At 45.4% G+C, this 27832-nt stretch overlaps 2 protein-coding genes and 1 long non-coding RNA gene across 3 annotated transcripts in view; all 3 read right to left on the reverse strand.

The window, feature by feature from the left end:
* Nucleotides 1-721, reverse strand: part of NFATC2 (nuclear factor of activated T cells 2) — an 85060-nt gene extending 84339 nt beyond the window's left edge. Inside the window, exon 1 of the mRNA XM_018073866.1 lies at nucleotides 658-721. Coding sequence (XP_017929355.1) covers nucleotides 658-721 — 64 coding nt within the window. The remainder of the gene's footprint in view (nucleotides 1-657) is intronic.
* Nucleotides 722-11060: 10339 nt separating this feature from the next.
* LOC108639950 lies at nucleotides 11061-13352 on the reverse strand. Its single transcript, XR_001920851.2, has 2 exons — nucleotides 12409-13352; nucleotides 11061-12349 (listed from the first exon to the last, which is right to left on the reverse strand). It is a non-coding gene; the product is annotated as an uncharacterized LOC108639950 (long non-coding RNA).
* A 29-nt stretch (nucleotides 13353-13381) lies between these two features.
* Nucleotides 13382-27832, reverse strand: part of ATP9A (ATPase phospholipid transporting 9A (putative)) — a 53492-nt gene continuing 39041 nt past the window's right edge. Inside the window, exons 18-28 of the mRNA XM_029960334.1 lie at nucleotides 27391-27561; nucleotides 25446-25544; nucleotides 25081-25170; nucleotides 24844-24988; nucleotides 23777-23841; nucleotides 22866-23021; nucleotides 21626-21690; nucleotides 20736-20844; nucleotides 19402-19459; nucleotides 17300-17503; nucleotides 13382-16104 (exon numbers count right to left, since the gene is read on the reverse strand). Coding sequence (XP_029816194.1) covers nucleotides 15968-16104; nucleotides 17300-17503; nucleotides 19402-19459; nucleotides 20736-20844; nucleotides 21626-21690; nucleotides 22866-23021; nucleotides 23777-23841; nucleotides 24844-24988; nucleotides 25081-25170; nucleotides 25446-25544; nucleotides 27391-27561 — 1299 coding nt within the window. The 3' untranslated portion in view covers nucleotides 13382-15967. The remainder of the gene's footprint in view (nucleotides 16105-17299; nucleotides 17504-19401; nucleotides 19460-20735; nucleotides 20845-21625; nucleotides 21691-22865; nucleotides 23022-23776; nucleotides 23842-24843; nucleotides 24989-25080; nucleotides 25171-25445; nucleotides 25545-27390; nucleotides 27562-27832) is intronic.

Below are 27832 nucleotides of genomic sequence, written 5' to 3' on the forward strand. Positions count from 1 at the left end.
CGGGGAGACCGGCGCTGCGGAGGGGGGTCGTGGCTCGGGTCGCGGGCGGCCGCGCGGGGGGCGCGCAGGCGCTGACAGCGGGACAGGCTCCTGCCTCTTCGCGCGCTAAAACTCTTGCCTCCACCGGCCCCGCGCAGCGCGGCCGAGCAGGCCCCGCCCCCGAGCCCCCCGCCCCGCCGCTCGGCCCTTTCCACGCCCGCCCCGCGGGGGCACCGACCCGGCGGGACCCGCGGACACCGCGGCGGGCGGGCGCGCGCGCAGCCCCGGCCCGGCCACTGAGCTCCGCCGGGCCCCGGGGAAGCCGCTGCGACGCCCCGGGCCCCCGACCTGGCAGGAGGCGGAAGGGTTAAGCGGCCGGGTTAGTCAGCGAGACTCCTGGGGTGATGGCTTGGAAGAGGAGAGTCCCTCTGGCTGGAGTTTAAAGGAGGCTCCTCCAGACAGATTTGTACCGCCGTGGCGGAGCGCTTCAAACCAAACCAAACATAAAGCCAGTCCAGTCCCTTCCCCGAGCGACTTTCTCGCCATGAACCCCCTCCTGCCCACCCAGCCTGCGGTCGGACAAACCCCCGGGCCAGGGAGGGACCTGCCGAGCCCCGGGGAGGGGAACGCACACGGGGGCACACACAGCACACAGACACCGCAGCAGTCAGACCCTACCTTGATCCATAGACCTCATGATGTGGTGGTAGTGTACCAGCCTGCAGGCAGTTTCTCGCTGCATCGGGAATTAAAAAAAAAAAAAAAATCAATAGCAAGAGAAAAAGATATTTAATTATATATATATGAGTAGTAGTAATTTAAGGAAAAAAAAAATCTTCTTTAAACCATGTTCAACGAGTGCCGCCCGGACAGAGGGAACCCCTCTTGCTCGCCTCCTTAGTGAGTGTTTGGAGGTGCAAAGAGGGATCCGAACTGGGCTGAGCTTGTTCCTGAAGTGAAGTCAGTTCTCTTCTCTGAGATGAGGGTTACTAGAGAGGGAAAGGCCACTTCCTTTCCTGCTCCGAGTGTTTATAGTCTTTGAATGCTGTAAAATAACGGGATTCCCTCACTGTTTCCTCCTGTTTATCCCAGTGCCATGGAAACCCCTGGATCGCCTCCATCTCCCAAACTGAGGGCTTTCCTGCAACTTCACACTCAGGAATCCATGACGTCTCCCAGCTCCGGGCCAAGGCAGCTCTGCGGCTTTCTCAGTCTGCAGCACAAGCACTTAATTGTTGAGCAGAAAGTTAGAGAGCGAGAAAGAAAGAAATATGGATGATGTTAAAAATCCCAGTGTGTGCTTTTTAAACAAAACTTGCAGGAACTGCAAAGCCTTTCAAAGCAACAGGGCTTCTGTGCAGAAGTTTTCCTTCTTCCCAGCAGAGACAAGCTCAGGCTCCTACTGCCTCTACCTTTGAATAAATCATTCAGAAAAGCAAAGTCCACAGCTTATATTTATGTCTTTTAAATTCACCAGCACCTTATTAATACCCATCTTATTACTGGCACCGGTTTTGGCTTTTAATTACCATTGGCTCAATTCTTCATACAAAGAAGAAAAGAAAAATTAAAAATCAGTGTATCTGTTTAGTGGTGTTCCACAAAACTCTCTCTGTTCCTATTTTTAGATCAATTTAGAAGAGAGAGGAGCAACCCCATGGATTTCCACCGATACACGTGGAGCTTAGCAAGAATGAAATAGCCAAGGAAGCCTCCGAAACCAAGACAACCCGTGTGTGTTTACACGTCCTATGTATAAACAGGAAAATAAAGCAAAAGAAAACAGGAAAATAAAGTCAGAGATGTCATGAACTGGTGCTGTCTCACAACGTATAGTTTTCACTAGTGTGCTAAGGAGCATTTGCATCTCGATTCGGTGCTGAGCTCAGGATCTCCGTGCAACTGCACTTGCACAGTGTTTTTTCCAGCAGAGATGAAGAGGTCACATATATAAACGATTCTCCGGGGAGCGAGGCAGCTCTGCTGCCCCTCGGGGTGCGCGGCGAGCCGGGTGGCTGCCGGGGTCAGCCGGAGCCCCGGGCTGAGTCACGGCAGCGGGACTTGGCCGTGCTGCGTGCGGAGGGGTGCCTGGCACCCGCACCGCATTTCCATTTTTCACTCCCTCACTCCCCAGATCGACTCGAAGGGAGGCATCGCAATCAAACTTTCTGCTTCCCGGGTTTGTTGTCCTGCAGGCTAGCAACTGCAGCAGCCCAGGGAAACTCAGCGCACCTCACTTTCCTACCCTTTGTCATCTTTGGACACGTCGGGGCGGAAATACCTTTCCCAGCCCCACTGGCCCGTTATGCAACCGGCTGCCCCCGGGGTGCAGAGGAGCCCCGTCCCGGTAACCCCGCTCCCCTCAGCTCCCCCCGGAGCCCCCGCAATGAATCTCCCCTCGCACTCCGCCGGTTCTTAGGAGAGCCTTTTCCCCCCATTCCTGCAGGGCTGAGCTCCGGCTCCCCGTTCCCCCAGCACCGGCACCGCGCCCCGGCCACTCTCCCGTGAGGATATTCCTGCCCGAGCCCGGGATGGAGGGGAAGGACGGAAAAGTTGCACCTGACCCTCAGGCTCGTACCTGGAGGCTTTTCCCGTTCACAAACCTCTCAACGAGCAGCTTTGAAGCCACGAGCGAGATCCCACAACCTCCCCCGGCGCTGCTCCCGCAGCGGCCCCGACCCCACACGGGACCCCGCAGGTCACCGGCGTGTTTGATCGGACCCGCTATTGGCATCAGGTGAAGCAAACTCAGAACCACCTGATTCCTATTTGGAAACATTCAAGGGAAACCGAGACTGCGGCTTTGCTTGGAGAGCAAAACGATTTTAATTAATTATTAGTCGGGAGAAATAAGTAATTAACCCAACTTCCACCCTTGTCACCCAAACTCCTCGCTGTGCCTGTGACCAGTCACTCCAGCATCCCTCGTTATAATTGCACTGGGAAACGCGGAGAACTGGGACAGGGGCTTTGGGCGAGGGGGGCAATGAAGCAGAGCTGGGAAGGGGAGAGCTGGGGGCGAGCAGCTGCGTGCAGGGAGGGGGGGCACACACAACCTGGGGCGGCCGAGGGCACCTGGCCCTGCCAAAGGGTATCCCAGAGCGAGCGGAGAATGGGCGATCCCGACGGAAAGCTCGGCCTCCTCCCACGCGGAGCTGTAGCGGGGGAGCAGCCCCGGCTCCGCGGTTTTGGGCACACAGGTTGGCTGCCCTAGGCTGCCCCGTTTAAAAATACAATGTCTTTCTTTTAATAGCTCAGTTTGATCGGCTCCCGCTAGTTCACATGACAGGGTTTTCCTAAAATATCTTCTTCCACTAAGTTTTTTCCAACTTAAAACTGCTGAATCCTGCTACCCAAATTAAACTCAGTGCAAAGCGAAAAAAAATAAATAAATAAATAAAGAAGTGAAAGAGGGCTGGCGGCTGCCTCCGGACTAGCATTCCCCAAACCAGCATATGACACAACTGTAAGATTTCCAAGGCTTTTGGAGAGTTCAGCGAGAGAATCGTGTCCTCCACTGGCTGCAGCTTCCCCGCTGAGTTAAACTTTCCTGACGGAACCTTTCTCCATCTGGCCGCGGCTCCAGCGCGTTGTGAGCGGCCGCGGAGGAGAGGGGGATGTAGTTCAAGTCTTATATAACTGTGCAAGCTGGATGCGGGGGCAGAGACTTTCCCTAGAAACGAGAGATTTTTATATATATATAGTTATTTTTAGCTTCCTTTTTCAAAGGAAGGCCAAATACCTCCGACTTTCCTTTGCTTTCTTATTTTGGTATCACTAAGGGATTTTATTTTTGGAGGCAAGGAGCTATTAATAGCTAATATTTTTAGCTATTTATTCCCTCTTTAGGAGAATACTTCCTCTTCCTTTTAGGGGCATATTCTGGACTGCATCCCTACCCCCAAAAACAGGCCCACCTCCCTCCCCCATGCCCACGGCACTCTCTGGGATTTGCCAAGAGGATGCCCAGCTTCAGGGACCGGGGAAGGGATGCATCTCCTGGTGTTGACCCCAACCAGCTCCCTGGCTCGGGGGATGGATTTGGAAGCTGAACTTGTCCCCGGGAATAGCCCGGCCGGTCCTCACCGCTGGGCTCCCGGCCCAGGAGGCCGAGTGAGGAGCTCCCTGCCTGGCAGAGGAGAGCTGCAGGAGGCTGGGGAGGGCGGCAGCCGGCCTGGGGGGCCCGGGAGGTCCGGGGAGCCGTGTTCCCAGGGCTCCCGGCCCCAGGGGGGTCCCTGACTTCCCCTGGCAGCCGCCCACAGCATCGTCCTGCACCTCCCAACAGAGGATGAGCCTCCCCACCCGGCTCCACGCAGGCAATTGGCAATAAAAACGATTATTTTTTAAAATTATTATTATTTCTCATGCTCTTCAGGAGATAAGGCACCAAGGCTTCCTGAGGATGTGCTCTCTGGCCATTGGGTCAGCTGCCTGGATTTTATCATCATAGACTTCATGGAGACATCTCTGTTTTCCACTTGCAAAAGGTATTTCAGTCTCACAGCAACAATAAGTATTTTTGACAGAAGCTCCTCACCCTTCCAAAGTAAATACTGCTCTCCCCAATCTGCCCTCGCACACAATGAGTCCCAGAGCAGCCTCCACACGTCCGAGACGTTGAGCAGAGCGGGGCCTGGGCACCAGATTCCCACACTCTGGCTGTGTCCTCATCACACCTCTCTGGGCTCTGAGGTCCTCACAAGGACCCAGCAGTTCCCCAGCTGCAGCTTGGCCTGCTCAGGTCCTGCAAACTGGCACCTCCCTCCCTTTTCCGAGCAGTCCTGGAGCATCCTGACTGCACTTGACCAACTCAGGCTTACTTCTGACAATGCACTTGTCTAAATGACATATTCACTCACTCTGTTAAGTTACAGAGTGTCTGATCTTGTAATGAGCTCCACGTGGCCCAGGGAATCCACCCATATAGAGCTCTCCAGGACTGGAACTAGAACTGCTTGAATTTTTCCCAAATGAGAACTAGCTTTTCATCTACAATTGAAAATTCTGCTTTGGGAAGAGATCTCCAACAAACAGCCATTTGTTAGAAATGCCAATTCTTCTACTTAGCCCTGGATTTTTAGCCCCATCAAGAGTTGCTACCTGGGCAATTCCCATTATTGGTCATACAGGATTAGAACTGGCTTGTGAACATCCTTCCCTTTGCATAGAGCAGGAGAAAAAGGGAGAGGAAGGAATAACATATGCTGTCCAAGGCCAGGTTGTGCAGGTCCACAGGCACCTGCCAGCTCAGCCCTTGAGCTGCTCTGTCCTGTGCCCATCCCTGGGGCAGGGGAACATTGGGATTACTCTCCTGCTTGCTCTGTTCAGTGAAGCTGGACACCACAGAGATCCTGCCCCCTAAATTACAGTTGCTACAACAGTACAAGGAAAGAGCTGTTCCCTTTCACACATTGCTTCCAGCTCACAGAGTTTAGGGAATGAGAACAGCAGCATCATTAATTAATCGTTATTCCCAACCATTCAACTCACCTTCCCCTTCCAAGGAGTTCCTGTAAAGAACCAAGGTAGGAATTTGAAGAAATGCTTCTGATTGCAGGAGATGATGAGCCCTTACCCCCAGCTGTTCCTTTTGGGGGGTGGGTTCAGTACCCCCTCAAGTACCTGTTCACACACCAGTCGCCTCACAGTTCTCAACATGGACCTTCCTCCAAATCCCACAGAGCAGCAAGTGCCTCTCCAGGGGGACTGCAGGATATTTGCAAAGATTTTGGAAAGGGAAAGCACATCACAGTTGAATGTTAGTCCAGGACTGAGCAAACCCAGACCAAGATGACTGTGAAACCCCCCCACACTCACAGACTACCTGCACTCAAATGCCCATACCTGTTGACTCCTGGCTCAGCTGGAGAAAACAGCCAAGGGATTTTTTTTTCCACACAAACTCAGAAGGAATAGTAGATTCTTGAATCCAAAGACAGTCTACCACCCACTATCAGGGCACTGGCAAAAACGTGTGTATGAATTGATAGCATTAATTTCAGTTACATTAAGACATAAGTTGGTTTATTAGTAATAAACCCACAAATTAATCAAGTTAGACACCTGTGCATTAGGTTCAGGACGGAAACACTGATGCAGTCATTCATTATATCATATGATGGCTAAATTAAATAAAGATAATAAAGAAAGGTTATGGCTGTTTTGAAAAGGTGGTTTTAGTCCTTTAATATTAGCGCCAGGGTAAGGGAATCTGATATTATATCCTGAACAGAATTTATAATTCATTACTGGGGCTCTGGCCACACCCGGAAGCTAATCTAGAATTTCACACATTTAATGAACTTCATACTTGAAATATGTGGTCTGTAAAATCTGATTTACACTGTTGTTAAAATAGCTGGTGTTTGAAAGAGAATATATTTTAAAGTAAATTTGTGCACAAAGTTTGTTGTGTTTTTTATTTTCTAAAAGCCCTAAACCTGGTCATTAATTTACCCCAACACATATAAACCCTTCCCTACAGTGTAATTTCTATTGCAGTATTTCTTTCAGCACCTCAGATTTACTCACAAAGTTTCTTTAGGAGTAACTGCATTCAGTTATACAAAGGGGCAGAGAGCCCCACCATGGAACCATAGGCACTTCAGGCTCTAAGTTGACTTGACAAGTCAGTTCATGATGGAGTCCAGGGTCTATAATTAGTCCTTACCTGCCACCACCATAAAAGCCCTGCATTAGGTCAGTCCTTGCTTGGGCCATACCCTGCAATCCCGGCTCATTCAAGCGTGTCAGCTTTTTATTGGATGTTAACACCTGATATTTCCTCCAGGCTCTGGTTTTAGTGAAGGCTTTGTGGCATTATGTTCTTCAGGGCTGGAATGGCAACAGGAGCTGAAAGAGAGAAGAGTGGGAGCCGTGTAAATCACTGCCCAGCCCGGAATCCTGACGGTGAAAGATCACAAAGACACCTCGGCTGCTGGAGGAAGTGGTTGTCATTCACAGGTGAAATACAAGAGGTTTCTTTCTACTGAAGGCAATTTGTGGTGAACATGGCACCTGTAAGAATTAGTTCCACACTTCAGTAATGAGGACTCGCAAGAATTCAACTCGGATTTGAAAAAAACCCAATGGTTGTGTGAGGGGGTGAGTGAGTGTGACCTGTTCATTTACAGCAGCCATGGGTCTTCCACTGAGATACCAACACAATGCTTAATGTTCCATCTGATCAGGGAAAGATTTTCTCCTTATGGGTTAGTGTTGAAAATAAAGATTTCACTTAGATAATTTGTTTTCTGGATTGTTTCTAGGAAAGATCAGATATCAAAATCTGATCAGCAGGAGGCTTGAGACTTCCTAGAGGCAAAACTGGGTAGCTTCAAATCAAACTTTAGTTTACTGATGGTCACCTGAGAAATTCTGGCACTAGTTTCAGCCTAAAATGTAAAGTCACTTTGGCTAATTTGTCTGGATCTAGATAAGAGGCAGCAATGCCTCTTGACAAATAAACAAATGGATACCGAAGACTGAAAGAGACATACCTGGAGGAAGTGAGATAGATGAGGGATTGATAACATCCTTGGTCTTTTAGAATCTGTGGGGTTTTTGTCATTTTACAGCCCAGCTATCAGGGTAGAAAAGGTCCAACTTCCTGTGCCACACTGCAAACAGTAATTGATAAATGCTTCTTTGGAGAAGCTCACAGCAGATAATGATAGTGTAGATCTTGCTTTAAACCAGTCTTTCTCTTCTCCAGGGATTTTACTTACCATAGACACAGACAAATAGAGGGAAGGAGAGGAGCCAGCATTAGTTTCCAGCTCTCCTCAGTGGGGCCTGTCTTTTAACTGTTGGAACAAGATTGAAGCCAAAGGCAATAAAAACATTGTAAGCACAGCCCATTCAAGGTCCCTGTCCCAAACTGTCACCCTGGCCCACCCAAGAGAGACAATTCACATGGGGAACCTTCCTGTGCAGTGACAGGGATGGCTCTGCCTGTGCTGGTGATTCACTGGAACCCACTGCACTGGAGGGCAGATACTGTCTGACAGAGGAAATGCTGATCCTTACAAGTGGGCCTTTTATTCCAAACCTTTATCTCAAATTTACAGAGGTGCAGAGGGATCCTGGCTCTGTGGGCACCATCCCTTGCCTTTCCCACAGCATTTCCCAGTGCTGTTTCTTCCCACAGCAGTTACACCATTGCTGTGGAGCAGGGAATGTGCTTCAGTGAGACCAATACAGGGCATTTTATGTAGAAGTGTCACCGACAAGTGGGTTGCTCTCAATTGAAATAAGAACCCTGATCAAGAGCGAGTGGCTTCACTTTTGGACAAGCCACAGGTTGGTGAAATCTGCCCTTGTACATGTGACACGTCCTAAACCCAGCAGATGCAGCCCAGGACAGATCCGTGCCCACGGCACAGAAATGTAACGCCTCAGCACAGCTTTTGCAGAGCAGATGTGAAACACATGAGCAAATCTGCTGAAAACACGAGCACAGGACATACCTGCTCCCCAGTGCCCACCCAGGTGTGCTCAGGGGGTACTGCTGAGCTGACTAAGCAGAATCACTCGGTACAATCAACTCACCTCTTCTCATGCTCTTAATTTATACTGTGGGTAATTCTACTTTTACCCTGGTAAACAAGTTTCTGGATATGGTTAAGCTACTCAGAGTGTACATTTAAAATAAAATCTGTTTCACATAAAAGGACAAATGAGAATGACTATTACCCCCATCTTTAATGTGCTAAATTCTTTTGCACAGATTGTTCTTGTTACTACTTCTTTCTGAGAGGGAATCTGAACAGCAGACAGTATTCTTCCTTACGTGGACAATTCCAGCAAGCCAAGAGCGGGAGGCTTTTAAGTGGGAATGCAATGATTTTAAAGCCCCTTTTTTGTAACCCACTCACTCAATAACAGTTGGGTCTTAGGCCACAAAGGGAGGAAGAGCAGCAGAGGGAGGGACATTCTTCTGAAGGCCAGATATGTAAGATGCTGATCATCTATAACTTTAATTACAAGCTGCTAAAATTCAGAGATCCACCATGTAACCTACAGAGCCCCACAGCATCCAGAGAGCTTTAAGGCCATAAAATGCAGCTCATGCCCTAAGGGAGCCACAGCACCAGCTTTGAAACTGGTCATAAGCAGGTGCTGGACCAGGACTCGGTGCTGCTGGGAACTGGTGCCACACTCAAAGTTTTTCCCTGGATTACCTGTGCAGTTGCAGTGGTGCCTTTTCTGCAGCCAACTGCTGCTCACACTCAAACTCTCCACTCCCACAGGCAGTTGCAGAACATTTAGCACAGATGGAATGTGGATCTGCAGATCCAGGTGGAAGAATCCAGTGAATTTCTTGCACTGGGGTTTATCAATACTCCAAATCATAAGGACAGGGTTTTTTGAAAACTGCAATCACATTCTTAATTTAAAACCAGACATCTGAATACTCTGTGCAATAAGTAACTTTCCTATACGATTGACTCCAATACTTATGGTGCAGAGAAAGTCTAATCATGAAAATGTGAATCTTGTTCTGCATTCCATGCTCTGCCATGGACTGTGGGGACAGCCCAGACCACAGGTTCTCTCTGCCCCCATCTCCTACCTGTGAAAGGGGAACAGGAGCAGTTCCCTTTCTCTAGTGAACGTTTTATCACAACAATATTTAACACCACAGGAATGCAGGGGAGAAGGGGCAGTGTAGGTTTGCAGCTGCCATGACTTGGGCCATCAGGAGGTGAAGACAGAGCAGGTCGACCAAGTTTTCTTCTCTCCAAATAGTTTATGGTACAGGAAAACCTCTGTACAGCTCCATACAACACGTCAGGCACAGGGCCAGAGTCAGACACCCAATTACAGCCAGCACCTATTCCTTCTTCTTTTTTCCAGGAGAAAAAAGGGGAGAAAAAAAAAAAAAAAGACACACTTGTGTAGAATACAACCACAATTTCAAAAACAAGAGCACTGGCATCCTCTGGTAAAGCCTAGGCTGAAAACTTATCCCAGGATGCGTGCTCTTCCAAAAATCTGCCAACCCCTGCAGCGTTCAAACTTCTTGTATGACCACAGCCACATGAAGAATGAAATGAAGCCCCACGGAAATCTTTGACATTTCTACTATTATGCAATGTTTGGGTGAAAAAAAAAAAATTGCTGAAATTCTCCTTCCCCTTCCAGAGTGAGTTTAGAAAAACTATTTCTAGCTTTTTTTAATTACACATTTCACCATTAAAAAGAAACCATCCATAAATTAAAAGAACCACTAACTAGGGCTTATGTAACCCATTTAGAGTGGGAAATTGGTAACACTTGGGAGCAAAGTCTGTTCCTGTAATTTCTGGAGTCTACACCATTCATTTGATGTGTGCAAACATCACAAAAATTGTTTATTTAATATTTGCATTAACTATTTTATACAAAAAAAAGTTAATCATGAAAAAGGGCATCTGTGTCCAATGGAATCTAAAATAAACACTTTTATAGATGTTTAATGATCTGAGGGAGAGTTTATCACTGCTTTCATTAAATAGTCTCCCAAGTTAGAGATTTACTTTACCCAATTCCATTTTTAATTTTCTTTTTTTTAAGTGTTTATGGCTCTATCACATTTTTGGTAGAAAACTGTTGTACTGTGTTCGTAATCAACATTATGGACACTTCCCCAGTGGACAGTATTCCATGTTAAACTCCTGCCTCTCCCCCATTTCTGACCCCGTGTTGGGGCAGCCAGCCCTGGCCCTGGGACTGCTCTTGTGTCGAGCCAGTCACTTAATCAAATATTCAAGTGATGAGAACATTCCAAAAATAGCTGTTCCTATTGCATCACTGCTGTTCCAAGAGCTGCAAATATCTATGTTTCAAATGAAAGACTTTCTCCTAACTCACAGCAGTGGGTACCAGCAGGAACGACCCTCTTAAGACTCTTAGAAATCTGAATTTAAGGAAGCAGCTCTACACTGATCAGCACAAAACACTGCTCGTGCCTTGGATATGCATTTCCCACACAAACAAATTAAAGGGCCACAATGCAGCTTGCCCTACATCCTGACAATTCCATCTGCACACATCTGGGACTGATCATGCCACGGCTAACCAGGTGCATCATACATGGATGAAGTAAAGAAGTTGCATAAAATTTATTTTTCCACCTTGTTTTACAACATTCCCTTTTAAAGTTCTTACACATCTGCAACATATAACTCCACAGAACAATAAATAATTGGCATTCATATTTCTCTTGACTCAAGAGTATTTACACGTTGTTTAACTAGATGACAGGTACAAAACATCGGCATCACAGTAAATACCATTTTGACACCAGAATCCATTTCCCCATTAAAAATTAAATTAACTTAACATTGATTTTCTTAAACAATTTTAACAATTAAAAATGTTCTCAAAGGCATATAAGTACACAAGTTGTCGTAGGCAGTAGTAATGGACCATATTGGCAAAGCTGTGAAACCCAGGATCTCATGCAAATCATAGTTTAATACTTATGAAATAAGTATATAATAAGTATAATACTTATAAATAACTAATAATAAATAAAAGAGCCCATCCAGCTCATGCTGAAGTGGGCACTGGACTGGCCCCAGCAATTGTGGAGATGCACCCAATCCCATGGGAACAGTTCCCTGCACAGACCTCAGGACAGTGAGCCCCCATCCCTGGTTCAGGGCACTACTTTGCAAACCAGGGATTTATGATGCATCAGAGGCTGCAGCAGCTTTCTTCAACAGCTAAAGCCAAAAGAGCAGCTTTAGGGATTCACACACCTGGCTCTCTGGGGCTCTCTGACAAACCCAGCTCAACTACAGCAAAACTCCCCCCAGCAACTACAGAGGACGAGGGAGGCTGTCCCGGCGTTTCACTGTGAGAGCTCAGGAGACCACAGAGAAACACCCTTGGTGCTGCTCAATTTGGCCCAGCCACAGCTACAGCCCTCAGCACACAGTTCTCAACCCCAAGGGGACACCAGGGATGTCACTCATCACTCCTCAGCCCACTTCTGATAAGACCCTGCACAGATTTAAGCTGCTGCTGTTGAATAAAGAACGTTGTGTTTCCATTGTGCCTTGAGCTGAGTGAAATGAATGTTTGCACAGATGAACAGGACCAGCTCTATGGAGAAAACAAATGCAGAGAGAAAGGGGGGAAAAAAGGGATGAAGAGGGTTGTGACATGTGGAATTATTGCAGAAAGGCAAGAAGAAAACAGTTTGTGTCAGAAAACCTACACATTAATTTACCACCACAGCAGCTCAGCACAGAGCACTGGCTTCCCTACAGCAGGGAAGCAGGAGCACAAGGTGGGACACACACCCAACCCTACAGCATCACCTGGAGCCATGGGAAGCAGGAGCACAAGGTGGGACACACACCCAACCCTACAGCATCACCTGGAGCCATGGGAAGCAGGAGCACAAGGTGGGACACACACCCAACCCTAGAGCATCACCTGGAGCACAGTCCCAAAGCACAAGAGTTAGATATGAACTGCTACATAAACCAGACAAATAAAGGAATAGTAAGAACACCAAGGCTACAAACCAGATACTATACAGAAGAAGAAAACAATGCTTCACTCTCAGAAAGTACAAATTATGAGCCTACTAGAGGAAAAGATTAAATTTCCAGAAGAGAATCCATTTATTCCAATGTACAGTAAATATGAACATACGTATTAAACTTTGCTTTTAAAAACATTTTTAAATAACTTAAGAGAAATAGATTGCAAACATAAAGTGCTAAACTTGAAAAATAGAAGCATTCCTCTTTCCTGCTGTTTCTTAGATGGCAGTTTTAGTTTTCTGATTGCTTTTAAAAATTCAGTGTGTATCCAGACAGCAATTACTTCCTGGATTTACAACCTTGTGCAAAAACACGAGCTGCAAAGGAACATAATCTGCACCCCAAAACACAGCTATGGATCATTATCAATTCCACCAAATGTGTGTTATTAAAGTTATGATTCAATAAATACAAATGAAATCACAATTCACTCCCTTTCTTGGTGTGAGCTAATAGTTTGCAAATATGGTCCACTCAGTGTAAACTGTATTGACTTCAGGAAACAGTGAATTCTACCATATACACATCTCAAATATTTACACACAGTAGCATGGCACTGTTGTTGCTGCAGGATGTTTGACCACTAACACACGTGAGAAGGGACAGGGCTTGACACCGACGGGTGCTGAGGGTGTTCACCAACAGCCACAGGGACTGGACTGCTCAGTCACACATTAGGCCAAAAGAAATTCTTGGTTCTTGTACTTAAACCTACTTAAATTAGACTGAATGTTAGGAAGAAATTGTTCCCTGTGAGGGTGGGGAGGCCCTGGTACAGGTTGCCCAGAGAAGCTGTGGCTGCCCCATCCCTGGAAGTGTCCAAGGCCAGGTTGGACGGGGCTTGGAGCAACCTGGGCTAGTGGAAGGTGTCCCTGCCCATGGGCAGGGGGTGGCACTGGATGAGCTTTCAGGTCCCTCCCAACCCAAACCATTCTGTGATTTTGTGATTCTGTGAAATGCTGCCTGGGGACTCCAGAACAGCGGCAGGGCCGACATTACCCAGGAGCTGTAGCAAGTCACAATAAAGACAACGTTAAGGATCTTTTTGGCAAAGTGGGATAATTCACAAAAGGCTGTTAAGGCCCAACTCCCCCTAGATGGGCTGTTCAGGCACTGCTTTTCCTCCACGACACAAATTGCTGGGAATGCTGGACTTCTAGGGCTTTTCCCAACATGAACTTGAGAATCAAATAAGTAGAAATGTATATTATTACTACTTTTAAGATAAAGATATTAGAGGAGAAGGGAAAAGGGCAAATTTTCAAAATATTATGAAAAGGTGAATACCAAGAATTAGCTTTTCTTAGCCAGCAGGGTGTTTCTGAAGTTGCTATCTATAAGGACTTCAGTCCAGAGCCTAACTGGAAGGCTGGCACACAAGAAAAATCAGTGTGTTAAAAAGTGTTCTCTGTCCCTATTCCTGAAGGATTTTGAAACTTACTTTTCTAAATCAAGAGGGTTTCCCCCACATGAAACAACAAGCTCATACAGACTTGCACCTTCCTCTCACCCCAAGCCACGTGCATTATGAAACACATCCAATTTTTTCTAAAACTTCTGGAACTTGCTTCCCCTGCCCTTTGATATTTACTCATAGGAGCTAAGAGCAAGGAAGGCAGGTCAGGTTGTGCAAAACATTCCCTGGAGCAACTGCCACACATCAACCACACAAGCCACAGCTATCTTAGATCTGAAAATTTGAGACACACCACTATGGGCCAACACAGATTCTTTTAGAACAACATTCCCATTTTCCACCAATTTTCACATCAGACCTTTTAATGCAGCACTGTGCAGCTTGAGACAGTGAATGCCTGTAGCAATGGCAGCAGAAGCTGGCAGCCCTTTAAAGAGGTTCAACATGGCACAGAGATGACCAGGGAGCTTCTGCACCTCACAGCAACACAGTGGCCCTGACCTGGAAGGGTTTCCTTGTGATTGGAGAAGTGAGACCTCTGGGCTGTGCCTTGAGATTGGAGAAGGGAGCTCAGCTCCGGGCTCTGCCTCTCCTGTGCAACCGACTCCCAACGGCGCCAAGCAGTGCCAGCTCCAGCCATGGTTTTTATGATGTGGGAACAAGACAGCAAGCAACTAATTTAGCCCAGACTAAACAGCCTTTAGATGAGGATGGCTGCCACTAAAAGCTCATCCATGTCTGATGCATAAACACAACCCTAAAAGGTTCTTGTAACTCTCCGTCCTTCTCCTGAGAAGCCCAAGCATGTGTTGCTCTCCTCATGATATTATAATGTGGGCCAAAGTTAATCATAACACCAGAACTCACTGAGTTTAATTTCTGAAAACTAAAAAATACGTGAATTTGCTCTGCACACGAGCCCAATGCCTTTGTATGAACCCACTCCTGTGATTCAAGTTTGGTTTCCAGAGCAAAGCAAGTGCAAGGTTCCAAAAACTGCCTCTCTGCAGGGAGTATGTCATTAACAACACCCACCTAGGAGTGGCTCAGCTTATTTGCAGCTCATCCTCAGAGTTTCACCCTAACAGGAAACAGATTTCGTGTAGCTGTGAGGAGTAGCAGCTCTGTGACCTCTCCTTTCAGTCTCCAAGGATTCAAGACACGTCTGCCACATTGTCTGCAGAACAGTACAAGTCTCTTCTCACGTTGTCGACACATTTCAAGTATGATCAACTGCAAATTTCTGTTCCAAAGAGGATTTGCTTTAGTTTAGATAATTTTCCCCTGCACAAATAAATACAGAGTAAAGCTATTATGTCACCAGCTCCTTTTAACAGGAAGCACAAAAGCTAAACAAAACTGAGTTTCCTCATCTTGGACTATCATTTATCAATGGCTGGATACCTCCAAAATCACTGGGGTGACCACATTTCAACTGAAGGAAAATCTCAACCAGGCTCAGATTCTCATGTGTGTGTAGATCCGACATGCTGGAGCCCCGTTCTGGAAACAGCATGCCATAAATCAGGGATCAGCTGTCAGCAGTACAGTGCATCACCTACATTAAGGGATTTCCAAGATGTAAAAAGAATGTAACTACTTAAATCAAAAAGACAAACAATATAAAACAACGTAACACAATGCAAAGAACAGCACAGAGACTTGAAAAAAGTCACTTCAAAATTGTCAAATGTAAATCCCAAGGTCAGTTAGCAGCTTTCACAGACTTTTAACCATGCAAGAGAAACCCATCGCCATCTCAGTTACATGCATTTGACCCCAGTTAAGTGGAACAAAAGTGACAAGAACTGGATGAACTAACAAGTGCCTCCACTCTCAGAACACTCCCTTTTATTGTCAGGTTTCTGTTCATGGCAGTTGTGGAGTCTTTTTCAATAAAGCAGCAGGTAACAGAGATTACCACACGATCCAGATGCAAATATCGGATGGACTCGTTATAGGAACAACTACAGGGTTTTGTCTCTCAGCCATGGGCAATGTCTGTCTCTGGTGTGCAGGGAGAGCAGCCCTAGGATGTAAGCTTCGAGTAGCTTGGGGGAGAAAACCTTCTCCTCAGGTACTTGAGGACGTAGAGGGGAAGGCAGCTCACCAGAGTGATGACGGTGACCTTCCACAAGAATGACAAAGTCGCAATGAAGTAAACATCTGTGTAAGGAAAAGAGCACAAAGTCAGCCAAGACGGGAAGTTCATGCTGGGAAGAGGTGCAGAAAAGGATCTACCAACACTTATTTCTGCCTGTGGCAGAGGGTTGGAACTAGATAATCTTTAACATCCCTTCCAACCCAGGCCATTCTGATTTTTCTCGAAAATGCCTCACCTCCACACTCAAGTTCAAAGCTCACACGATACCTGGTTCCTCACCCTCCTGCCCTTGTTTTCCACAAAAGATGCAGAAACATGAAGTGCAGAGCGTGCAAAGGGCTGAAAGGGATGTGACTCCTCACAGGTAACTGCCCTCCCATACTCCACCTGAAACAGGCCCATCCATCTCCTGGCAGTGCTAAGGACTCCTTGTCTGGGAGCTGCCCTCTGCTACTTGGCTGGTAGCCCAGCAAACACACCTCTTGACTCAGAATACCTCAGAATCTCTGCAAAAATAGCCAAAGCCTCGTTCAAAATGGAGGTGGTATAACCAAATCCAAGAGAGGCAAATCCAGCCCATTGGGAAGTTATGCTGGCTGCCTTCAGAGTTAGGGAAGAGCTTTACGGAAGAAGTAGTGACATCTTGTGGTTCCTGAAGGAACACTGGAACAAGCTCTGTGGGTCTGATATTTGCAACTAGACAGTTATTGGGAGAATCTGGAATTCCTCACCTTTTTTCCTCTAGCCAGGGAAAAGGATCAGCTCTGTTTCAGACAACTAAAAAATCAACAACAACCAAACCCATAAGAGAAGGGCCCTAATTAACAGGTTAAAGAAGGTACATTTTAGGAGGCAGCTTTTTCACACAGTTTAAAAGACTAAATCTTTCAATCCAACGGCAGAGGCTTCAATCTGTAACCTCAAATTCAGTTCCCCAATGGAAATAAAGATCACTGGTACATAAGACAGCTGATATGTGGTGGAGCTCAAAGGATGGATGAGATTTGCTGGGCAGCAGTCTGCTGACCACCTTTACCTCCCCTAGCATTTGCTATGGAAAGGAACCATACAATGCCTTCCAAGTGCCTTCAAATCACACAGAACTTACTGTAGTCAAATCACACAGAACTTATTGTAGTACCACTATCATTGTACCTATTTGTTGGCTCCATCAACAACCTGTTGCTCAATTCAGCTCTTCACAGTTCTGTTCCTACCCAGACCATGACCTGAGCAGAGAGAAGCCATTAAGCTTACCAATAAACTCGTGTAAGAAGACCAGGGAAGCTATGTAGCAGGAGAGACTGAGCAGCTCAGCCACTATCATGAGCCAGTGCCACGTCTGGATCGTCAGGGCCACCATCAGTAACTCAGTGAGAATCAAGGACGTGAAGGAAATGGCAACAATGTGGACAAACTCGGATTCAAAGAGGAGCAGTGCTCCATACATGATGATGCTACCTGCAAGGGAAGGGAACATTTCAGGATTTGAGTTGAACACCAGGCTAAGCTCTAAACCCCACTGTTAGGTCTTGGAAACGCTGAAACATAATCATATCTTGAGAGTGTTTTTCATGAAACCTGATGAATGTAATGACAACAAATCAGTTACTATTTAGGAGAAAGAACTGATGAGAAGACAGGGAAAAGTTACAGCAGAGGTACCAAAACTTTTATGTCAGTCTCTCATATTCATAGACATATGTAGATAGGAAATTAATACACTCTGCTTTGGCAGCTGGAGATCTCTAACATTGGGAAACTCTATCCTCCCAGAAAAGCAGTTGGTCACTACTCGGAAGCTAAAATATATCAAATTCTTCTAAAACCTACTGCATTGCCTCAGTGCCAAGATGTAAGCTAGGTGCTGAAAAGCTCACTGGATACAAGTGAGCCTCTCTTTGTGCTGCTCGGATGGAGATCTCTCCCCTTTACACTTCCCCCCCAAAAGGAGCACACATGAAAGCTCTGTTAATGAGGCATTGTTCGTGCTCCCATTCTGGAACACTCACAGCCCTGCATGGCCACCTGCACAAATAACTCATGTTAGCAGCATGAGTAATCCACACCAACATCCATCACACGGGGAAGGGAAAACCTGCGAGTGACTAGAGCTCGAGCCACAAAGTTCAAATCCAGCTGTGAACTTTCCAAAATTTAGGACTGCTCAAGTTTTTGGTCAGGCTCATCTCTGCTAGCAACCAGCTCAATTGTTTGGCCCGCTGTTTTCTGGTTATCAAGCACTTCACAAGTGAAGTCACTTTAACCAAACACTGTAACCAGATAGTGGTCTTAGCTCAAGGAGGAATCTTTCCCTCCATGCATCACCCTCTGGCTTTAGCTGTCCACCACTTGTGACTCTTCTATCAATGCCGTAGCTTTGCCACTGTTATTCAGCACCAGGAGACCATGATCCCCATTGAGGGACTGCACTGTGATAGATTTCAGAAAATAAAGCCAACAGAGATTTTATATTCTTGGATTCACTCCCTGTTGAGGAGGACAATATCAATTAAATCCATAACAATTATCTGCTTATTTTGACCCATTGTTCTGACTCCTGTTGAGAAAGGAGTTTTGGAAAACAAGAAATATTGCCATTTTAGCTTTTAGCTCCATGTTATTGACATGTTTTCCACAATTCCCTGATTGACACTTTCAGAAAGTATTTGAGTTTGAGGTTACTTAACAAAAAAAAAAAGAAAAAATTAAAGAAAAGACCTTCTTAGACATATACCCCCATTACTACACTCATTTTTGGAAAATGCATGCACTTTAATTAAGGCATTTACTTAACTGCTTTAGCAGCCTAACTAGAGTGTATGGGATATGATCAAGAACCTGAGCTCTACTCTAACCCTTCAGTACAGATGGTTGTGAAGCAACCAGAACTATTGCCACTTCCATTAAACAGGTTTTGAGTAAAATCAGAGGCTACAAATGCTGTATTTTGCATGTTGTCAATAACCTGAAAAATCTCTAGATTTGACAAAATCTATGGAATTGAGTTTTTTCAAAAGAAGGGGAGAGCCATAAGCTCTACTTTACAGCTGGAGCAATGACAGCACTGAAAGGAACTTGCACAAAATTGCAAAGGATGGTGGTTCCAATGATGGTTTGAACTTCTACATCTCTGTCTAGAACAGGATTGACAAACTGCTGCCAATATTAGATTTTAGATAATTTCTTCCTTTAGTAAAGCTACCGACACTTTCTAGACAAAAAAAAAAAAATAATCATTATCACAAGGATATTTGTGAAATTCACTTCATGCCTTACTTAACTTCCTGCAATACCAAAAATTAGATATCCAGATACATTAAAACATCTCAAGGCACAAGCAGAAGTTAATTTCTTACCTTGATAGATGCTTATTAAGACCCATATTAAAAACGTTTTGTATGACAACGGTCGCCCCTGGGGGGGAAAAAAAGACAAAGCTCCATTGGGGTTTTCTTTTATGAACAGTCACTTACAGATCAACTCAGAAATTAATAAAACAGAATTTGAAGATGATTTGGGGGGAAAATAAATAAATAAAACAAATCAACCAGCCTTGAGTTACTCTCTCTTTATTCTCATTTTTGCGAGTGCACGAAGGAGACCTGGGACTAAGGAACTCAACTGCTCACACAGCACAGCCCCATCCTCACTGCACACACAGTTAATTCAGTGCAAAGATGTCTCAGGAGTTTAGTCACTGTACTGTGAAATATAAGATGTGTGTACAGACATATATGTGAATATATTGATATTATTTTTCTAGACACACACAAATCACCATCATATTGAAGGCAGATAGGTTTTTAAAAAAGCATCTCCAGCCAACACAGCTATACCAGTACAAAAAACTCCTATGTTTAGACCAGGCCTAAGGATGGCTGAAGAATTAGTGGTTTATGACATAAGAGACAACATACAAGTGAAACCAGATGGAGACTTATTGAGGCTGCTGGAAAAACAGGCTTTGCTTCTGAGAGTATCTGTTTAACAGAAATCCTTGAGGGAAAGGATATGTTGAAGACTCAGTCCACCCTTTCCTTCAATTAAGAAAGATGTTCCCAGGCTGCATACCCCAGTTATTCAGAACATTTTCCAGGGAGGAAGAATAAAAAATAAAAAGGAAACTAAGACAAGGTTTACCTGCCTGATATTTCTATGGTAAACATCAAATTAACTTTTCTTTGTCTAAGGAGAAGGACATGACTTTGATGCTAAAGTTACAAAAATGGCACAGCAAGCAAAGCTTTAAGTGCCTTTAGATCATCCTCAAGGTAAATTTCTATGGAGGAACCTCTATAGAAACCCCCCCCTCAATCAAATGAGCATATCCCTTCCCCTCATTCCTTTTTCTGGCTTCAGGATAGCTCCAAATCCCTGACAATTTCTCTTTTCCCTTTATTTTGGAAGAAAGTGGTAATATTTAATCCTTAGAATTTCCCACAGAATGGAACTTCTACCTCCCCAGCCGTTTTTAATAAATTGCATTTCATGTAGCATTCAATAAGTATCTGCCAGGAAATCTGGTTCTATCTATTAATTCAAATTTGCCTTTAAAACAATTTTGCTTGAAAATGCCCGATGAAGTTCTGGATTTCTTGACAATATATTTGACTTTACACATTTAGAGAGTTTCAAATCAAGATGGGGACCTTGCCTTAAGCCAAAACAGACAAACAAGAGTCTCCCCCACCTTAAGCAGATCTTTGTAGAGCTCTGGGTACAACATTGCAACTTCAGATTTAACATCCTTGTCCAGGACAAGAGAAAACACTGGAAACATTGTGTAAATTGTAGAGTACCTGGGAAGAAGGTAGAAGACAAGTAAATTATCTCAGGTGTAGATGAGCAAACAAAAATGCCAGTCTTTAGGTGCCAAATAATGTAGATATTATAAAAACTTGCAAAGGGAACACACCGGGGTTTTGCATGTAGGGCAAAGCTGCAGGATTGGCTTTTTGAGTGACTTTTGATCAGGAACACTCACACAGGTAATTGCTTCAAGTGATGCAACTGGTGTTACTGGGTTATTAATGGAGGCAAGGACAGACCTGTCCCCAACCCCAAAACCTGCTCTGTTCAGGTTTGATTCTGTTTGCCTCAGAAGCCAAACATGATGAATTTGCCTTTTTTTTTTTTAATTAAGTACTCAGAAGTATAAGAAGTCATATTGGGATTACACCTGCAACCCCATATTTTAGACAGGAACTGTCTCCTCCTGCTGAAGAGGTTGGGTTGTCCCTCTTTCTGACACTGTCAGGAGCTGGACCCTGGCTCTCACTGCTGTGCAGGCACCACACCATAACAATTGTTCCTCTGCATTTTACTGGGATCCAGGGAACAGATCCTGGAGAATGGGTTGTTTCACATGTTCCAAATGTGACAAACCACCTTTTGGAAAGGTTTCTACAAATGTCTGCACTGCATTTGCTCAGAGCAGAGGAGCAGAGAGGGGACAAGGATCACATCCATCTCCTGGAGTGGTGCAGGGAAACACAGAGTGAAGAGGGACAATGTTAATTAGCCCAAATCTACTCATTGTGCACAGGTTTCCTCGCTATTAGTAAAAAAGTGAACTCTTACCCAATGATGAGGAAGCCTTGGTAGAGAGGAACTGAAGCAAAGTAAAATACTGATGAGAAAACAGCCTAGAAAAGAAAAGAGATTTTTAAGTACTAAGATATTGCAGTAAAAGTAACAGCTTAAAAATACTCTCTGTTCAAACTGGAACATACTTGCAGTGGGTTCTCCAAATTCCTGAAAGTAAGACAGACTAATGTAATGCCAACCCTTTTTATTCCTAGGCAAATCTTGGATGGAAGTTATATTGAACAGCAAACACTGGAGAGCTGTTCTAGAAATCTTCTTGTAATGTAATTCCACAGAAAAGAACATAAAGAGTTTCCTCCAAAGTCCACTGGTTCAATCAAAGCCATCCAGAAGCTCTGAAGGACAGGTGCATCCTTATTTATGCCTGGATGATACTTTCTCAATGTAAAAAAGGGTGAACACTCATTAATACAAAACTCCAAAGAATTCAAGATTTTTATTTTTTTTTGGCAGAAGTTACAGGTTTGTTTTCTGTTCTTTTTTTTTTTAGCTACACTGTCCTCTGAGTTTGAACTGTCTGTCTCTGTGCATCCTCTTCCCTATCCTAAAAAGGGAAGAGGGCAGAACCAGATTCTCCAACATATCAGGTAATTCACTCAAAAAAATACTTAGAATTTTTAAGGAATGTATCAGTGCATTGTGGTGTGGAAATAGCACCTTCCAAAGAGTAACCTCTGTCCTTAACTGTAACTTCCACTCAAGTCACCACAGCTAAGAACAGAATTTGGCTCATGAACTCTTTAAAATCTCTTTCAACTCTCCCTGCCAACTGGCAATCGCATTTTTGTTGCAGTGAGGCTCTGCACAGGTGTGAATTCCAAATCAAAACTAAGGCCTTCAAACAGTGAGAGACCAAAGTTAAAACACACCTGGAAAACAAATGCACTTACTCAGCAGAAGCCTTGAGAGCATTTCCCTGCTTCTGATTTTGAGCATTTCCAAGCACTACCAAACAACAGCGATGACACTCTGCACACACCCGTGTTTTCTAAGGTAGAATATTGTTTGTCCAGTTTTGGAGAAGTTGCTGATATTTGTCCAACACTAGGAAGTTTCTCATGTGTTTTCATACCAAAGTAACAATCTGAGTTCCAACTCATGAAAATTTTCAGGACAAATAGGTCCATCCAAAATGAAACACACCGGACCTTTACTTTAGGATCTGGCTTTTTTCATCCCTTCTTTGGAAAAACCCTCATGGCAGTCCATTCACCTGCATTGTGCTGATGCACAGACTCCTGTGGATCACAAACTGACTGAGGGCTGCAGACCTCTTGTAGCTGTTCCTTCCGTGCACCATCAGCAAACGACCCAGATGTTTAAACTGAGTGATAGAGAAATCTGCTGCGAGTGATGCCTGCTTTCCTTCCTGTGAACAACAGCAAGTAAAAGCACAGTGAGATCATTTCATTACTGGAAACACAGCAATACTGTATTATTATTTAGTTATTGACAGAATTTCCAAGAATATTTGCAATACATTAGGTGAGGAAGAGGATTACCTCAGCACTTCTGCCTTCCACCGTGGTTTTTAAGCGAAAAGCAAAACTATGAGAATTCCCATTTGAACCTTGGCCTCCAATTTTAAGCAACCCTCTGGATTATGACTCACAACATGTATGTTAACGTGACACTGATACTGAGTTAGTTCTGAACACAAATTTTCAGTCTCAAAAGTTCACTCAGTGTGAATGTTTTGGCTCACTGCAGAGTCTGTCGCTGCCGCCAAATCCTCTCCCGTCGCTCCAGGCAGCTCCACATGCGGGAGCCAGAGTTCTAACCCAGAGTTTGTATCCTAAACAGGTTTTAATTGTATGTGTAGGGTATATGCTATCAGTGTAATTATAACTACAGCATTTGGAGTATCTAGGCATGATTAAAAACCCAAAAAGTAACCATGGTGGCCCAAATGCAGGGATTCTGCCAAGAACCAAATAATGAATTTGAACTGCCTTACACAGTAGTCTCCTTTACAGCCAAATTATTTTTCATGGTAAGGCTATTGTTCTGACAATTATTCTTGTGGGAGCTTGTGCACTTTCTTGCACAGATTTCTGAGGATTCATTTAAGAGTTACTTGCAAACCAGCCATAGGAATTCTTATTAAACATGAGGTAATCTCACCTTTCCTTCAACTCCAACCCCACAGTCAGCCTCCTGAATCATGCTAACATCATTCCCTCCATCACCTGCAGGACGGAGCACAAACAACATTGGGAATTAAGCAACAAGGGCAACTTGCAATCCCACCAAAGGCATCTGCACCAGATTATTACAAGAAACATTGAACCCTATCCACAAAAGCAGGACTTTAAATAAAAATCAGGAATTTCAGATCTTAATTGTTTTAACAGACCCACAGGTCACTGATCAATTAATCTAACTTGTAGGTGTACCATTATACCTACAGTGCTGAAATAAAGCTCACAGATTAACAGTGGCACTTTACCTGGTCAAGTTCAAGCTCTGTTTTACAAAGATACCACAAGAAATATTCATGAGTAGTTGGTCATTGAAGTTTCCATATGAAAAACTTCATCTTCGCAATCATCCCACAAAAACACTGCTCCCTAGACCAGCATTTCCAGGTGATATGAGATGACATGGGACTGTTCACTCAAAAGAATCACAGAAGGGATCCACAATAATCATCGAGTCCAGTCCCTTCATGATCCCTCAGCCCTGCACAGGACCATCCCCAAGAGTCACACCATGTGCCTGAGAGGATCATCCAAATGCTCCTTGAGCTCTGGCAGCCTTGGGGCTGTGCCCACTGCCCTGGGGAGCCTGTTCAGTGCCCAACCACCCTCTGGGGGAAGATCCTTTTTCTAATATCCACCCTAAATCTCCCCTGACAACTCCATGCCATTCCCTGGGGTCCTGTCCCTGGTCCCCACAGAGCAGAGATCAGTGCCTGCCCCTTCTCTTCCCCTCCCATGGAAGTTGGAACTGCAATGAGGTCTCCCTCAGTCTCCTCTTCTCCAGCTGAACACACCAAGTGCCCTCAGCCGCTCCTCATAAGGCCCCAAGGCCCTTCCCATCTTCGTTGTGCTCCTCTGGACACTCTCTAATGGCTTCATATCTTCCTTATATTGCAGTGCCCGAAACTGCCACAATATTCAAGGGGAGGCCGCACCAAGAAATAGCAGACATCATCCTACATGGCCAGTGCTCCCAAACCAGTCCCTTACCTACTGCACAGGTGAGTTTTCCAGTCCTCTCCTGGAGCAGCCGCACGATCTGGGCCTTCTGTGTCGGGGCGCAGCGGCAGCACACGACGGCGGGGCACTGGCAGGCCAGCTCCATGAACTCGTACTCGTAGTACTTCAGACACACCTAATTTAGAGACCAGAGGCGTCACTGATGGCTGTGCAGGAAGGTTTCCTCCAGCCACAGGGCTCTGGGGCTGTTCCTGGTTGGGAGCCTACCTCCAGGGAGTCCCCCGAGATCACGAGGGCGCAGTCGTGTTTCCTGCGGAAGGCGTTCAGCTCCAGGTGGGCTTCCCCACGGTTGGTCACCTGGGGAGAAGGATGGGAACTGGGGAAGGTTTGCCTCATTGGGGTGAAAAAAACCCAAAAAGTCTTGGAGGGAGCAAAAGTAACGTGGACAGGACAGGCAGCACACCGAGGGAGTCAGAGCACACCCTCAGAGAAACAAAAACTCAGGGGACAGAAAGCCGGGTCAAAAGAATAAAAACATCCTGCTGGAAAATAGGTGTGATCTCAGCATTCCTCCTGTCCCGAATTCGGGCCCCAAACAAGTCTTCTGAGAGGGGTACATGGGTGTTACTCACTAGTCTGAATATATGGATGTCCTGTGTCCGTGTCACCAAATGCGCGTTCTTGGCTGTACACGTGGCTGTCTCCAACTTATCCCCTGTCAGCATCCACACCTAAAACCCAAATATTTAATGCATTAGATACAAACTGAACAACCACGTCTGCAGGGCATCTACAAGTACCACTTGCCAGTTCAGGCATATGAAAGGACTGTTTAAATACACATACAAATTATTCTCCTAAAAAACCCCCATCTTAAAACACACAAGAAAATTCTCACACATGAAAGAAAGCAAAGCTTTTAAAGAGGCTGAACCGCAAAGGAAGTTACAAACTATGTATGACATTTTTCCCACCTGCAATATTTCAAGATTCTGCTGATAAATCCACAAAATACAAGTTAAAAAATGTGTATGTGTGTGTTAACGTGTCCCTCCCCAGCCATTTCTCGAGCGGGCCCTGCTGCAGAAAGACCTCTCCTGGCCCTGCCTGAAATGTGGATGATGCAACTGGGATTAGCTCACTGCTGATGTGTATGGCTGGAACACACTAAGTTACTTGAGGTTTGGGGTTTTTTTAGTTTTTTGGTTTTTTTTAAATATACACTGCTCCTTTTATTTTGTGCTGGTCAAGGGGGGGGGATTAGAATGCAATATCAGCAGCAATACTGTGTTATAATCTGGCTGGGAATTCCTTCAACAGTGTAAATGCATCAGTTTGTTTTGGTTTTTTTCAACTAGTTTTTAACCTTTCAAGACACTGCTCAATAATATTTAATGAGAAAAAAAACTTCAAGAAAAAAAAACCAAAATAAAAAACACACAAAGACTTGCTTAATATAATTTGAGGTTGGAAAGGGATCTGATCTTAACAAGATGGTCCCTGTCATGAATTGCAAGACCCCCCTCACTCTTGATTTATTTCTCGCGTGCAAGGCCCTGATGAACATTCCAGTGCAAGGAGTGCTCAGCAGTGCTGTGCTCACGGTGTGATGACACATGTTCCACACCCCAACAGCCACAGTGAGGAAAGGAAAACACTTTGGAATGACGGCCCAGGACTACACTGTGGGGGGATAAACCCACAGTGTCACTAAGGAACTCTGTCCAATTCCTCTGGTCTCACTCCTCTGCTGAAGTCCCTGTTGTTTACAGGGATGGCTCCAAACAGAAAGCACTTTTGTAAGTCTGTCCCAAGCCTTGAATTCCACTTCCTACCTAAATCCCAAACACACAGCCCTGCTTTTGATTCACAGCATGGTTCGAGATTTTTTGCTCACTTTGCTACTTAAAGCAGAGAAACCCCAATCAGAACCTACTTTTCTTGCCCAAATCTGAATGTTTAATCCTTTTGTTTTTCCCTCTTGTAGTCTGGGATCTGACTGATAAGTTTTCAGAGAGAGAAACTAGATAGGCAGCACAGCAGCTCCCTCACCACTGAGCATAGCTCAGGCTCCAGGTGTCTGAGATGCCAGAGCTCAGAAAGCTAGGAAAAAAAAAATCCAATCCTTGATTCTCTTGGTTCAGACTCCCCTCTAGTGGCTACTGAAAATGTGGCTATTCACAGCTCCAACCCTGGCACCACAGACCAAACACATCCAAACCTGTCTTTTTTCATGCAACTACCTGAAAGAAAGAATTGCCCAAAAGTCTCCTGTAGTTCCCCACCCTCCTTCATATTCCCTGTCTGTGCAGGAGGAGCCAGAGCGTGTTAGGGGAAGAAAAGCACAAGAGGTGGCACCGCTTTCATGTGTTCAGGCAACATTTACTACTTCCAGCATGTTCTGTTCCCAAAGTGATGTTTAAAACATATCACCCAGCCCCATCACAAAGGGCATCTGGTGAAGTGTTCACCTTGACAGGGCCCCCAGACTCCCCTTATTTACCGTCTGTAGGACAGTGCCATGTCCTCCAGAGGGTCTAAGCATTCCTGCTAGCAGGAACACTGGGTTAGGCAGACCTTAATGCCAGCATTTCTCAGCGTCTCCAGCGTGGGTCTGACATCGGCCTGCAGCTGATCCTCCACCCCGGTGAGACACAGCAGCTCCATCTCCATCTCCAGGCTCTCGATGACCGTGGCCACCTTCAGGGATCGGTCGTGCACGCTCAGCTTCGCCTGGATGTACCGGGCCTGAGGGCAGAGCAGGCACAGCCACAGTCAGCCTCTGCTTTTGTGGCAAACTGGGCTAACCAGCACGAGGGTCAACCACTGAACCTCCCTCTGATAACAGGCATTCAACCTGGTCTAGGGAGAGGTGTCCCTGCCCAATCCAGGGTGTTGGAATGAGATGGTCTTTAAGGTGCCTTCCAACCCAGGCCATTCTATGATGCAGAGATGCCACCTGTGAGGGCTGGTGAACACGAGGTATGTGTTACAGCATAAGGTGGGAAATACTTCAGGG

The sequence above is a fragment of the Manacus vitellinus genome, unplaced genomic scaffold, assembly GCF_001715985.3.
Source record: "Manacus vitellinus isolate BGI_N305 unplaced genomic scaffold, ASM171598v3 scaffold_26_pilon, whole genome shotgun sequence".
Taxonomy (NCBI): domain Eukaryota; kingdom Metazoa; phylum Chordata; class Aves; order Passeriformes; family Pipridae; genus Manacus; species Manacus vitellinus.